General features: G+C 49.8%; 1 protein-coding gene and 1 pseudogene across 1 annotated transcript in view; both read right to left on the bottom strand.

The window, feature by feature from the left end:
* Positions 1-6,734, bottom strand: part of FOXO3 (forkhead box O3) — a 126,569-nt gene extending 119,835 nt beyond the window's left edge. Inside the window, exons 1-2 of the mRNA XM_003986453.6 lie at positions 6,444-6,734; positions 4,605-5,354 (exon numbers count right to left, since the gene is read on the bottom strand). Coding sequence (XP_003986502.2) covers positions 4,605-5,222 — 618 coding nt within the window. The 5' untranslated portion in view covers positions 5,223-5,354; positions 6,444-6,734. The remainder of the gene's footprint in view (positions 1-4,604; positions 5,355-6,443) is intronic.
* A 3,453-nt stretch (positions 6,735-10,187) lies between these two features.
* LOC111560676 lies at positions 10,188-10,282 on the bottom strand (annotated as a pseudogene).
* Between the last annotated feature and the right edge of the window lie 3,106 nt (positions 10,283-13,388).

Below are 13,388 nucleotides of genomic sequence, written 5' to 3'. Positions count from 1 at the left end.
ACACAGCTTTGAAAAAGAGGAAAAACAGTCCCCCAGTCCCCCTAGTGTGCTGAGGCTGTAGGAAGAGGAAGTGTATTCGTTGAGAATCCCTGACGAAGACAGTCCTGCCAAAGGAAGTTACAAAACAGCATTTTGGTAACATGGGCCAAGCAGAAGACAGATTCCTTACACACGACTGTAACTGGCCCTTTGGTGAGTTACTCCAAAAGGTGACTGAGGGGAGAATTACAAGCCAACATGGAATTATCACAACTTCGTCATTTTGGAATTTAAAAAAAATATTTTTTAAATATAAAAGTTGCAGTTAAAATGACATTTTCTTAACACAGTGTGTTGGGAAGGAACTGCATGCATTAATCTAAAGAAGCAGAACAGTAAGAACATCAACAAGCACTGCGTGGCAGGTGGGTCCTCATCTTTTCACTCTGGGAAGAGGCTGTAAGAGTACACATTGTCACATGAAAGAAGACTAGTCTCTTGCAGAATTAACCTCCACAGCAGCAGCAGAAATCGTCACACACACAAGATCCTCCATTTGTGAAATTTTGAGAACCAGCACAGAAACTCACGGCTACTTGATACAATCATGCCCTAACCCCGTGGGAAATGCAGGTGTGTGGGTGTGAGTAGGTGAATAAGCAATAAATAGACCTTAACAGGTAAACCCTGGAGTCCTAGAGGTCTGCCCCCCTCCCCAGGAGGAACTGAGAGAACAAACCAGTTTCATTATGGGTGGTGCAGTACAAGTAAACTTAATCCAAATTAAAGGAAATGTAACCTTTTCCCCTCATGACCACATCTGATTATTCATTTCTACTTATTGCCTGAGGTAAGGGAGCCTGCGAGATAGCCATCACCTTTCTGTCTGGCACAATATGCATCTTTCAAACCTAAGTTAACCAGGAACTTCCTCCTTTTGTTAAAATGCTATCTTTTCTGCCACCTTCATCACTTCATAATTCCTAAGTACCCGTACTGATCAACACTGGACGGCTATACAAATATGAGAAACTCACTCAGCCTCCATCAATATTCATCCGGTTCTGATGCTAAAATAATAACCAAGACATCTTTAGACTGAGAGGCAAATATGCTTTTCAGGAAAGCATCTTTTACTTGTGTAAGACTACTTGTTACTTAGTAAGTGACTTTTAAAAAATAGATCCTCGATTTAAAGAGGAAAATAGTGTGATAAAGAACAAATCTCCAGAACTGCGACTATTAATTACCTGTGTACTAACTAGCTGTGGGATCTGAGAGAGGTCCTTAACTTGAAGAATCAGGTTCTTCACCTATGAGGGAGTTGAACAATCTCTGCAAGCCTCATCCCGGCTGTGTATTAGAATAACCTGAGAAACTTAAACAAAAACAAACAAACAAAAATAATGCTAAGCCCCAGACCAGCCCAATTAAAACCGATTCTCTGGGTATTGGCTTTTTTTTTTTAAGCTCCCAGGTGATTCTAATATGCAACCAGGGCTTCAAATCACTAGTCCCAGTTCTGATCTCCAATGCCTTCTTTTCTAATCCTTTCATTCTCTGATCTTAGGGTGAGAATTCTGGTGACAGAATCTCAGAATGCAACAGGCCAAAAAAGCCACGAAAAAAGCAAGGCCTAAGCCCTGCATACTGTGCCTATGTGCACACAGGACTAGGAGAGGTTAACCTGAATTCTAGACATTTTTAGAAGTTAAAAACCCTAATGCGTAACTAAGAATGAAAGCAGTGTGGTTTAAGTGCACATGCCTGCTCTCAAAATGACTAATCGTGATAGGAATCAACTCCTGAAACTTGGACGCAGGGAAATGGGTCACAATTAGCTCCTGACCTCTCCCTCTTCCCTCTTCTACCACCCCCACTGAACCACAAGCACAAAAAAAGGCTGGCTATTAGTCATAATCAGAATATGAAACCAGCCCCAGTTTCAAAGGGCTTTCTCCATCATCAAAGATTTGGAAGTTCCTGCATGGGTGCATCTTTTGATGAAAGTCATCTTACAAAAAATCTTTAAAGGACAGCCCCACAAGTTGTCATGTGATACTCAGAACTAGTATAAAATCTTAAAAATAATTTTACTTACCTTAAACATAAAGACATTTTACTTTATGCCCTTTATTAAACATATTAAGGCTCGAGTTTCAATTTATATTTCACAAATGTTAGAGATAAGATAGAAACTAATTTAACACTGTGCACTGAATATACTCCAACCAAAAGAGAGAGAGAGAGAGAGAGAGAGAGAGAGAGAGAGAGAGAGAGAGACATGAGATAGCATGAGACCAAAAAAAGGTTAAGGACATAAAACCATAAAGTTTATGACTAGGCCCCAAATCTCTATTGTAAGTCCTGCAAGCTACGTGAAAATATAATTAACTGAATCACAATTCATGGCTACTTTTGGTAATACTACTTTCTCACCTAGATCTTTAAAAAAAAAAAAAATCAAAACTGTTACCATCTTTAACTGTAAGCACAATAGCAAGAAATATTATTTGTGGAATTAAACTACTTTTGTAAACTTGAAAGTCATAGGAAATGTGAAAACCCTTCCAACGCTAACTTTTTAGCTTTAACTAGCTAACTTTTAACTAGCAGATCCTCTGCACCAAGTTCAAAATATACAGGACTCACTGCAAGTGTGAGCAATTTGAAAAATATTCCAAACCCCTATATCCATTTTCTTAGATCTTGAAACCCACCCCTTCCTGACGCTATACACTGAGATTAACCCTTGCTACTCACTTGGAAATTCAGTTTTAAAAGCTATCACAGTAACACTGCTTTGAAATGGAACTCACTCCCATGCTTTCTGTAAATGGCCCTCGGATCACACAGCTGGCATTCTTTTGCAAAGCTTTAAAATTAAATCAAATGTAAGATTCATAATGTCAGCATTCATTAAAGGAAATGAGACAGATATGTGGAATAATTTCAAAGCACACATTTTGCTTTTAAAGTATCTCAGCAAGGGGCGCCTGGGTGGCTCAGTTAAGCATCTGACTCTCGATTTCGGCTCAGGTCATGATCTCAGTTTCCTGAGTTCGAGCCCTGAGCTGGCCTCTGCACTCACAGCATGGAGACTGCTTGGGATTCTCTCTCTGCCCCTCCCTCACGCTGTCTGTCTCTCTCAGGATTAATAAACTTAAAAAAAAAAAAAGAAAAAAAAATCTCAACAAGTCCTTTTCTAGCCATAAGAAATTTAAAAAAAAGGTACTTTGCAAGGTTTTTTTTTAAGCAAATTAAAACTCAACACATTAAGTTCTTTTTTCTTTAAAACACACTACATTCTTCAATTTTTACACAAATTCCTCTCCAGGGCTCCAGTTCTCCACCAAGATTACACTGTTCTTGCTGTACACACATACTGGAATCCAGGAAGATACAGTGAAGAGGACTGAGGAAGGAAGCAACCACCTCTTTAATTAAAAAAAAAAAAAAAGCTAACTTGCAAATAGAAGCAACTGATAAGTGATATGTATCTCCACATGTACCTCTTTTGCCTGGTAATGACACATTCATATCTTGGGGTAGAGGCCAGGAGAATGAGGTGCCAGGAAGAGCAAAGCAGCTGGGTATCAGCAGCCCAGCAGGGGCACAGGAGTTAATCTGTTTAGATGCCCAACTGCAGGAAGTCATTACATCATAGGCCTTTCCACACCTCTCTCCCTACCATGTGCCCAGTGCCCCAAGAGGCTGAAAAGGAACAGTAGAGAGCCTCCCTTCTGGTTCACTTATAGGTAGAAGCCATTATGGCCCAGTCCTGCCACTACATCTCCCTCCCCTAGGCCAGGGAAGGCTAGGTGAAGCTCCAGGCCCCAGTCCTCCACACCTGGACCTGGCCTCAAATAGCGCCAGAGTCCAGGCCTCAATAGAAGCAGCAGGTGTGGCTAGTCCGCCTTAAGGTGGAAGGGCTGGCCCATTCCAGGACCCAGAACATCTCAAGTTTGGAGACTCGTTTACTGGGAAAACCTCTCTAATAAAGATGTCAACACAGACAAGGAAAGACAAGCAACCAGGAAAAGGTTTACAACCACAGCTTTTTCTAATGGGACCGGTATGCCTGTGGGAATTAACATCCACACGCTAGAAACTTCGACGTAAGGGTGCTCATCCAGCTAGTAACAACGACCATGCTCCTGTGACAGACTGGGAACCACAAATCCAACCGCTTCTCCGGGCACCAAGTCCCAAACACTCCCCCACATCCTCTCACTCCACCCGCAGCGCCCTCCCCGCACCCCCACTACGGTGATTTCTACTTCGAAGTTAGCCGCAGACCTACCTCCTCCGCGCAGTCCGGGGAATCCGTCAAACGCACTCCTGTCCGCCAGTCCTTCCCTCGCCGGCATCCCTTGCCCCCTCTCCTCACCTGGCCATGCCCGAGGCTTCCCCGGAAGCCTCATTTCCCCAACCCCCCTCCGCGGCCGACCCCAGGTTCCCCTCCTCTGGGGGTCACACAGATCCCCCGAAACCTCACAGCGGAGGCTCTCGCTGCCAACCCCTCTCCCCAGCGCCCGCAGGCGCGCTCCGATGAATCGAAGGCGCGTCTCGCACTGCGCAGGAGGCCCGGCGGGTCCGGCCGCCCGCCCGAGGTGGGTACGCACCTTCCACCCGGCCGAGCTGTTGCTATCGCCCTTATCCTTGAAGTAGGGCACGCAGCGCACCATCCACTCGTAGATCTGGGACAGAGTGAGCCGTTTGTCCGGGGAGCTCTCGATGGCGCGAGTGATCAGGTCGGCGTAGGACAGGTTTCCCCAGGCGTTCCGCCGCGACGAGCATTTCCTCGGCTGCCCGGAGCCCCCAGCCGCCCCCGGCTGCGGCGGTGGCAGTGGCTGCTGAGGCTGCAGCGGCGTCTGCGTCCCCCCGCTCAGCGCGCCCGCCGCGAGGGCTGGCCCGGACCCGGAGTCCTGCCCTCCAGGAGCCAGCAGCCGGGCCGAGTCTTCAAGGAGCAGCCCGGAGCCCAGCGTGCCGCTCCCGCCGCCGCCGATCGCCATGGCCGAGCTGGCCCTACCGCTACCGTCCTCGTCGTCTTCATCGTCCTCCTCTTCGGGGATCATGGAATCGGCGGCCGTCTCCCCCGAGGGCTTGGCCGGGCTCCCCTGGAGCTCTGGCCTCTGCAGGGGCCACGTACAGGAGCGCGGCCGGCTCTGGGGCTCGAACTCCGGGTCCAGCTCCACTTCGAGCGGAGAGAGCGGGGCCGGGGAGGCCGGTGCCTCTGCCATCTTCGCCGCCCGCCCGCCCGCGGCTCGGGCTCTCGCGCTCTCCTCTCGCGCCGGGGCGGGGTGCGGCGGGGGAGGGACGGGGGCGCCGCGAAGGCTCGGGCTCCCGGGAGCCGCTGCCGCTACTGCCGCCGCCTGGGGAAGCACGAGAGGAGAGAGAAGGAGAGTTCGTTATCCCGGGCTGGAGCCCGGTCCTCGGCGAGTCCTCGCCCGCTGCCGCCGCTTCCCGGCCGCACGGCGCCCGCCTCCTAGAAGCAGGCAGACCTGGAGACGTGCGTCCCGCGAACCTGGCGCAGCAGACACCGCCCCCTGGCCAGGCCTCGGGGGAGACCGGAGCGAATCGACGGGCTCGCACGGGGCAGCCCCCTCCCCCCGCCGCCGCGGCCGCCAGATCTGCAGGTCCCTCCTGGGCTAGGTGGCTGGGCGGGGAAGAAGGGGGAGGGGCGGGGGCGGGGGAGGGGCGCGGGCCGCGCCTTTAAAGCGGGCAGCGGCCGGAGCTGGCGCAGCCGAGCGGCGGTAGGAGCCCGAGCGGGCGTGCGTTTGTTTATGTTTCGTTCGGGCCCGCTCAAGTGCTTCCCGCGGCGCCGCAGCCAAAGTCTGTGGCGTCTTCCGCTCTTCTCCTCCTCGCCCCTGGCCCTGCCGCCTCCGCGCCCCCTTGTACCCCTTCTCCTGGCCGAGGGGCCCGAGCCCGGGAACGGCACGGGCAGCCACCTTCTCCTCTCTTGGCCCCGCGGGCCGGGAAGGCGAACATGAGTCCGAGCGCGGACCGGCCCTTGACACTTCCAGAAAAAGGACCAGACGGGAAGCAGGGGGGCAAGCAGCTCGGCGGGTGTTTGCAAAGGGTCGAGCCAAGCAGGAACGACCACTTTGGGTTTTTGTGTGGTTTATTTGCTCGCGGACGTTGTACCCTCCACCCCCTTCCCTGTAAAGAACGCGGGGAGGGGACAAGTCGGAACATAAATCTTCCAACAGGTCAGGAAGCGCCAAGTCTCCCGGGCTGCCAGAAAACCCGGACCAGCACGTTCATCACCTCCTTGCTCCCGCTGCTGCCATCTTGACAGTTTTCCCCCCTTCACTCAAGTCCTTTAAAAACACTAGCGGGAGGGAAAGGGGGCGCGCACACCGAGTCACGGGGAGGGAAAAGGGAAGCGCCTGGCCCAGCTCGGAAGCAGATCCGGAGTCACCGGGAAGGCGGCCGCCCCGCTGCAAAGCTCCGGCGCCTACCTCAGTTCCTTCCCTTCAGGGACGAGTGGGGAGGACGCACAATCCCGCGCGGGCCCGGGGCACGGCGAGGAGGGGGCGCGCAACCTCGGCGAAGGAGAGGCGCTCTGGCTGCCGCCGCAGCCCGCCTGAGGAAACGCCTGTCAGCCTGCGCGCCGCCGCCTTCCACATTCCTCCTCCTCCTCCCTTACACGAGCAGGGCGGCCGCGGCAGCAGCACAAAGTTATAGACACACGCAGGGTGCCTCAACCTAAGCTGACGGCGGGCGGGTCCCCGCCCAAGGGGAGGGCTGGGCGGCGGGCCCGGGTGTGCTGTGTGCGTGCGTGTGTGTGCGTGTGTGTATATGTGTGCTCGCGCGCGCGCCTGCGCGACCCGGCTCCGCGGGACTGCGGGCGTGGGTGTCGGGGCGCGCGCCGCGGGCCGGGACTAGGCGGGCTCCCGCAGCCCTCCTCGCTGGGCTCCTCCTCCCGAGAGTCTCAACGACAACAAAGCGCGGCGCCAGCCTAGGAGAAGAAGGAGGGGGAGAGCAGAGCCCCGAACGCTCCATGAGCGCAGTCGCGCGGCCTCTCAGACTCCGGGCAGGGCGCCTGGTACTGAGGGTCCCCGGCGGGCGCGTCCGCCCGCCAGGCTCTGGGCCCGCCCTGGTGTCCGGTTCCCGGTTAGAATCGGACACCAGGTAACACCCGAGATAAGATGCTGACCGCAGATCGCAGAGGTTACCTCGGCGTGGATATACTGACAAGAGAAGATGTTGGTGCCATACAAGACTTCGATAAACTGACGCTCTCAGATTTGATCAGGCACCAAAAGGTTTGCAGCTGAGTTTCTTACCTAGGACGCTCGACTTGTCATGGATTTCTTGGCAAATGAGGGGAGAAGTGTAACTCACTCGGGAGAAATGCAAATTTTCCCCCATTCCTAAACGCAAGGGCAGATTTTGAACAATTATGAATGGGAACTAAATTGCTTCTAATTTGTAAATGACTACAGAACAGCTAATTGTGCATTTTTAAGTTTTGGGGTTTTTTATTTAAAGCTACTTCTTTAGGTTTGGGAAAACATCTTCACAAGTCCTTATCCTATTATCAGTGCCTAAATTCATTTGTACACTAACAATGCACTACATGCGATACGCACACCAAAGCTCTATTCACTTTGGTTCATAAATCTCTTTTTTCCCCTTTTTTCTTAAATCTTTGTCAGTCACTGGAGACCTCAGAGTCCAGAGCTCGCTCAACAACCCAATACACAAAAAAGGTCCAACCCAGGGTACTCAGGAGTCCGCCCACCCAGCCAATTCCAGACTCCGGGCTTTGCGCAGGGCCCGTCACTCAAGTGACGCGCGTCCCCGCCCCTGCACCAAGCTAGTTCGACGCGTACAAACAGATGATGTCATTGTATCCACACGCGCGTGACCCGGGAGCTCTGCGCCGCGTCCCCATTCGCTGCACCGCCTACTCGTCAAACCACGCCGCGCGCTGACTGGCCGCGGGCACCAGTCTCCAGGCCCCAGACACCCCTCTCCGCCCCCCGCCCCCGCCCCCCAGCAAATAATAAACAATCGAGTAAAATTCTAAGGAAGAAAGGAGGGGACAGAGAGGAGAGGAGAGAAAGAGAGGACGAACCTGAAGCCAACCTTTCGCGCGCTGAGGGAGAGTTCAGAGGCGGGGGACTTGAGAGGACAGAGGAGGGAAGAAGGGGAGCAGACCTGGGGCGATGGGTCCTGCTGCGAGGTGGTGGTGTAGGGAGAGGAAACTTGGAGAGCACCCTGCGGGGCGCGCCTGCCAAAGTAGAGGGACACTAGGGCCCTGGAGCTGCCGGGCTTGGGGCTTCTGGGCGGTGCGCGGCAGTCCGAGGGGGTGGAGAGTGAGACACGCCGGAGCGGCGCGGGCGGAGCCGGCAGACACGTGCGGGAGGAGGGCGGGCGCGCGCCGAACTGGCTCACCCGGGGCGCGCGGCAGCAGTAGCCGCGCGCGCTTGTTTACCAGCGCACGTGGGTGTTATTTTTAAATGGAATGTTGTGCTGGCCGCGCAGCGGAGTGGCGGGCGCGTGGGGCAGCCCGCGCTGGCTGGGGGACGCTGCAGACCCGGGCCACGACCTCTCCGGGCTCCGCTCATGGGCCAGGCAGACTGTCTCCGCTGCAGGATTCCAGCGCAGCGGCTGGCTGGGGCCGGTGAGCCTGATGGCGACTTTCGCGCGCTGCCCAAGCCCCTGCGGAAACCACGAGTTCCCGCCACCAAAAGCTGCCTTCTTTAAGCCCGGTTTCGGCTCTTTCAATCACATTTCGGGAACAAAGCCGGCGGGGCTCCGCGGCCACAGGTTCCGGAGCCGATTTCACATGCTCACATACTACCTGGCACACTACACCCTGGCCGCGAGGTGGATTTATCACCTTGCGTAGTTTGTGACCTCGCTCTCTTGCTCAGAATGTCCCCCGAACGCGCCCGTCACTTGGGCATACAGCTCTGGCACGTACAAATGCGCTTTTGCTACCTCGGCTTCTCTTTGGAAGGGAACTCTGGGAAGGGGGGCTCTGACTGTTTCCTGGTGGTGTTCCTGCGCTTGCTGCTCCACTTTTCTCATTGTGGGCCTGTCCTGAGAGCCCTGAGTTTGCGTTTGGTTTATAGCCTGGCAATGTGGACCCTGACAGAGGACAACTCTCAACTGAAAGTGTCCCTGGGGGGTAAGGGGGTGGATTGGGACTTCAAAGATCACATGGGGGGCCGAGGGGCTTTGGGGCATGTTACCAGGAGTCGTGTTCAGCATCAGCGTGTTCAGCTTTTTGGGAGGAACCCAGAGGCCAGATCACCCATTGCTTTGCACCGTGATAGAGCATAGAATACAAAGAACTTTGAGTTGTTCCTTCTTAATACTTATAGCACACTGTTAAAAAAAAAAAAAAAGTTCACACTCTGAATCTAAGCAAACTTTTGTCCTTAAAGTACAAACATGCAGACTTAGAATATGTTTACACTGGCTGGGCTCTCAGGTTATTAGATTTTCACTAAAAATCTGTTGAGTGTCCATTTACAGAATGCCTATCCCAAGGGCATTCAAAACCTGGAAGCATTAAAGATTCAGTAGATTAATTTAGCTTTTTGTGACCCCCTTGGTGAGGAATGGAGGTTGGGGACATGATATAGCTATGTCTCTCAAAAAGCTTACAGCCTTGAGGAGACAAGACATTAAAAAGTTCAGTATTTCCATAGTTGAAAAGCAGTACAAGACAAACACAAGAGGTCATGCATAGTGTTGGGTAAGTTTCCAATGAGTTGAGGATCAAAACTTCAAATGGAAATAAAATAACAACAACAAAAACTTCAAATGGCAGTGATCAGAAACATTGAGCTTGGTAAATGTGCATCTTACTCAGAAAATTTACCCTTGTAATTTGTCCTTATGGGCAAACCTTGGAAAATCTCAGTGATTGTTACATTTTAGCGTGAAATTGCTTTGACCTTTGCTTTCCCCACAAAGCCTCCATGCGCCTTCATTTCTTACCTGCAACTTTTTCTCCCTACACTTTTTAGTACATATAATCCCAAACTTAGACTATACTTAACAACACTGTATTTTATACTTGAAAGTTACTAAGAGAGTAAATCTTAAATGTTCTCACCACACACACACACACACACACACACGAGTAATTATGTGAAGTGATGGGTGTGTTAACTAACCTAATGGTGCTAATCATTGCACGATATATACATATATCAAATAATCATGCTGTGTACCTTTTTAAAAAAAATATGGAATGCTTCACAAATTTGTATGTCTTCTTTACACGGGAGCTATGCTATCATTCCAATTTTTGCATATGTGCTCCCGAAGTGAGCACACGCTGTACAACTTAAACTTACACAATGTTACATGTCAACTATACCTTAATAAAATTGGGAGAAAATATTTCATATAAAACACTTATATATTAAAACAAAAAAAGAACCTCTCTGATAAAACTGGGATTCCAAACAGCCAAGTAAAGATGAATGTGAAATTGACTTGTTCTGCAGAAGAGGACCCCCCCAAAATTTGCCTGTATTGATCTGGTGCTGGATGGAGTAAAACCAAAAAGACATATGAATCTTCCTTGAGAGTTCATCACTACACTATGATCTGCACGTAAGATTGTGATTTAAATTCCTGATACCATGGAATTTTAAAAACCTAATCAGTTCAAGTTTGGGGTACTCCAAACAACTGGAAAGAGCAGACACAATCCTCTCTGGAGGAGGAGATCTTGAACTTAGGCCCCAAAGAATGCCCACAGATAAAGTTTCAAGAACAGAAGTTTATAATCAGAAAACAAAACAGGGGCGCCTGGGTGGCTCAGTCGGTTGAGCCTCCGACTTCAGCTCAGGTCATGATCTCACACTCCATGAGTTGGAGCCCCACATCGGGCTCTGTGCTGACAGCTCAGAGCCTGGAGCCTGCTTCAGATTCTGTGTCTCCCCCTCTCTCTGCTCCTCCCCTGCTCATGCTCTGTCTCTGTCTCAAAAATAAAAAAATAAAAAATTAAAATAAAAAAAAATAAGGAAGCAAGCCTCCATAAGTAAGAGCAGATAGAAACAAAAAAAGATCAGATACACAAAGATTTAGGATATTGCAATAAGCAGACCCAGAAAATAAGTGTGTTTAATATATTTCAAGAAATAAAAGAGAAGCTTGAAAATATAAGCAAAGAACAGAGTCCAAAAGAAAACAAAAGCTAAATAGATTTTAAATCAAAGACTTCTTACTTATTTTTAATTTTTTCTTCCCAAGTAGAGTTTAGGTCCTTGAAGACCTCAGGGCCAGGCTGAATGCCTTATAGGTTATTGTTTGCCAGTTGAAGGAAGGAAGTACTCAATTCTTCTTTTGAAAGCCAGCAGTAAGAATTGAGTTTGTGACCACAGTTTCTAAATTCTATTATAAGATTCAACAAATCACTTCTAAATTTTTTTTTAACGTGTATTTATTTTTGAGAAACAGAGAGACAGAGCACAAGGAGAGACACAGCGAGACAGAATCCGAAGCAGGCTCCAGGCTCCAAGCTGTCAGCACAGAGTCCAATGCGGGGCTTGAACTCACGGGCCGGACCGCGAGATCATGACCTGATCCAAAGTCAGATGCTTAACCGACTGAGCCACCCAGGCACCCCCCAACAAGTCACTTCTAAAGGAAAGGAAGCCAGGAAGGCAGAATTAATGCAATGCTGCCAGCTGACAGGCCTGCGGCAGACTGCATTGGGCGTCATGTGGTGCATCCACTCCATTTCTCATTTGGGGAAAACTTGTACATCTACTCGCTGGAAAATCTATTTTAAATGCCTAGTAATTGGAATCTTACATACAAATTAAAACATTGATGTGGTACTTTAAAGAAATCAAGGTCACATGGAACCATTCGTTATTCTTCAGACTTACATCTACCTGGTGCAATTTGGCATGTCCACTAGTGTGTAAAGTTTTCTAGAATAATCTAATACTAAAATCCCTATAGGGTGTGTTTCAAGGCTCACGAGACATGATTATTGCCTCTCCTACATTCACAGCTGGAAACGGAGTAAATTTGTGGAACAGGAAGACGGCAGAGGAAACATATAAAAGTTTGACAAATTTTGCAAGTCTGATGTAAACAATTTAAAATCCTCAAACTAGCAAGGTATGAGGTCTGTGCATATGTTACAGCAAAGCCTGGCATAGGAAAGTACTGGGTAAGCTACCGCGGTTGCCTTACGTCTTGGAAGAAGGTTTATCCTTTGCCAGAGGAACTTCTCTTTCAATTCAGGTCATGGCAGACCCCTTCTTGGTGGCCTGAGTAGGGGTCCTAGTGCCATTAGTGGGACCTGCTTTCTGAGTCCAGTCTGCCCACTTCAAGAAGCATTCAGGGCATCTGGCCTGAGCACCTGGGTTCTCACCAGGGAGGAAAGTCTGGTTGGTGGTTCGATCCACTCTTGTCCACGTGTTGGAAAGGCCTCGCCTTCATTCTGTTGCTTGACTCTCTAGATAGTTCACGTTCCTTTAATAATCACATTTCTGCGCCCTCTCAGGGGTTACCTGTGCTCATTTCTGGAGAGACTACGGATGCCAACAAAATAGGTGACAAAATCGCTAAATGAGACATATGTGAGGAAGAAGCCTCCAGGCCTCCAAACACGAGTCATTTTATGAAAGCGTAACATCTGAACCACATGTATTTGCACGGCATTTAGAGCTCTTTTGCAACTTCAATTAATTCTCAAATGTATACTGTTAAGGGCTTCTTTTTTTTTTTACTCTTAAACTTTTATAAAATCTGTATTTTGGAAACAAATAATGAAGCCAAATGAATAATTCCATAAAAACCCACAATTCCTAGGGTACCTGTCCTGTTGAGGGAACTAACCAAACCCGTCACTTTGGGTCAGGCTTTCCTATTCACTATGGAGAGTGAAACTCACTTTGTAGTTTGTAGGGATCTTGCCCACCAATAAGATGAGGTTTGAGCCAAGCCCCCCCCCCTTTTTTTCTCATTTGTTGCGTTATCAAACTATGTGGTTGAAGAGTGAATTGGTTGTCATGACAACCAACTGGAAGGGCTGTGACCCACAAGGAGCCTAGAAGTGGGAGATACTGCGGCCTGCACAGCTGGCCTTTCTCCAGTGCACAGGCAGCAGAGAGGAGAGTCCAACAGCCAGGGGATGGTTGGTGGCCTCAGAAACCATTCTCAGCTGTCCCCTGGACCTGACAGCTCAGTGGTAAGTGGTGAAATCAACTTTCCTCACCTGCTGAATAGAGAATCAGAGCCGAGCTGGGGAAACCACAGGTGGAAGAATTCCATGAGGCTCAGTCTGAAAGAAGTCATTTTGACCTTTTCGCCCCTCCCCCTATAAACTCAGTATTACCAATAAGTTGTTCCTTTTAAACAAATTGATCCCCCAAGTGAACAATTAGAATTGCATTCCTATCTCAAGTATAAAAACT

This window comes from Felis catus, chromosome B2, assembly GCF_018350175.1.
Source record: "Felis catus isolate Fca126 chromosome B2, F.catus_Fca126_mat1.0, whole genome shotgun sequence".
NCBI lineage: Eukaryota > Metazoa > Chordata > Mammalia > Carnivora > Felidae > Felis > Felis catus.
This window is presented reverse-complemented; position numbering and strand designations above follow the sequence as displayed.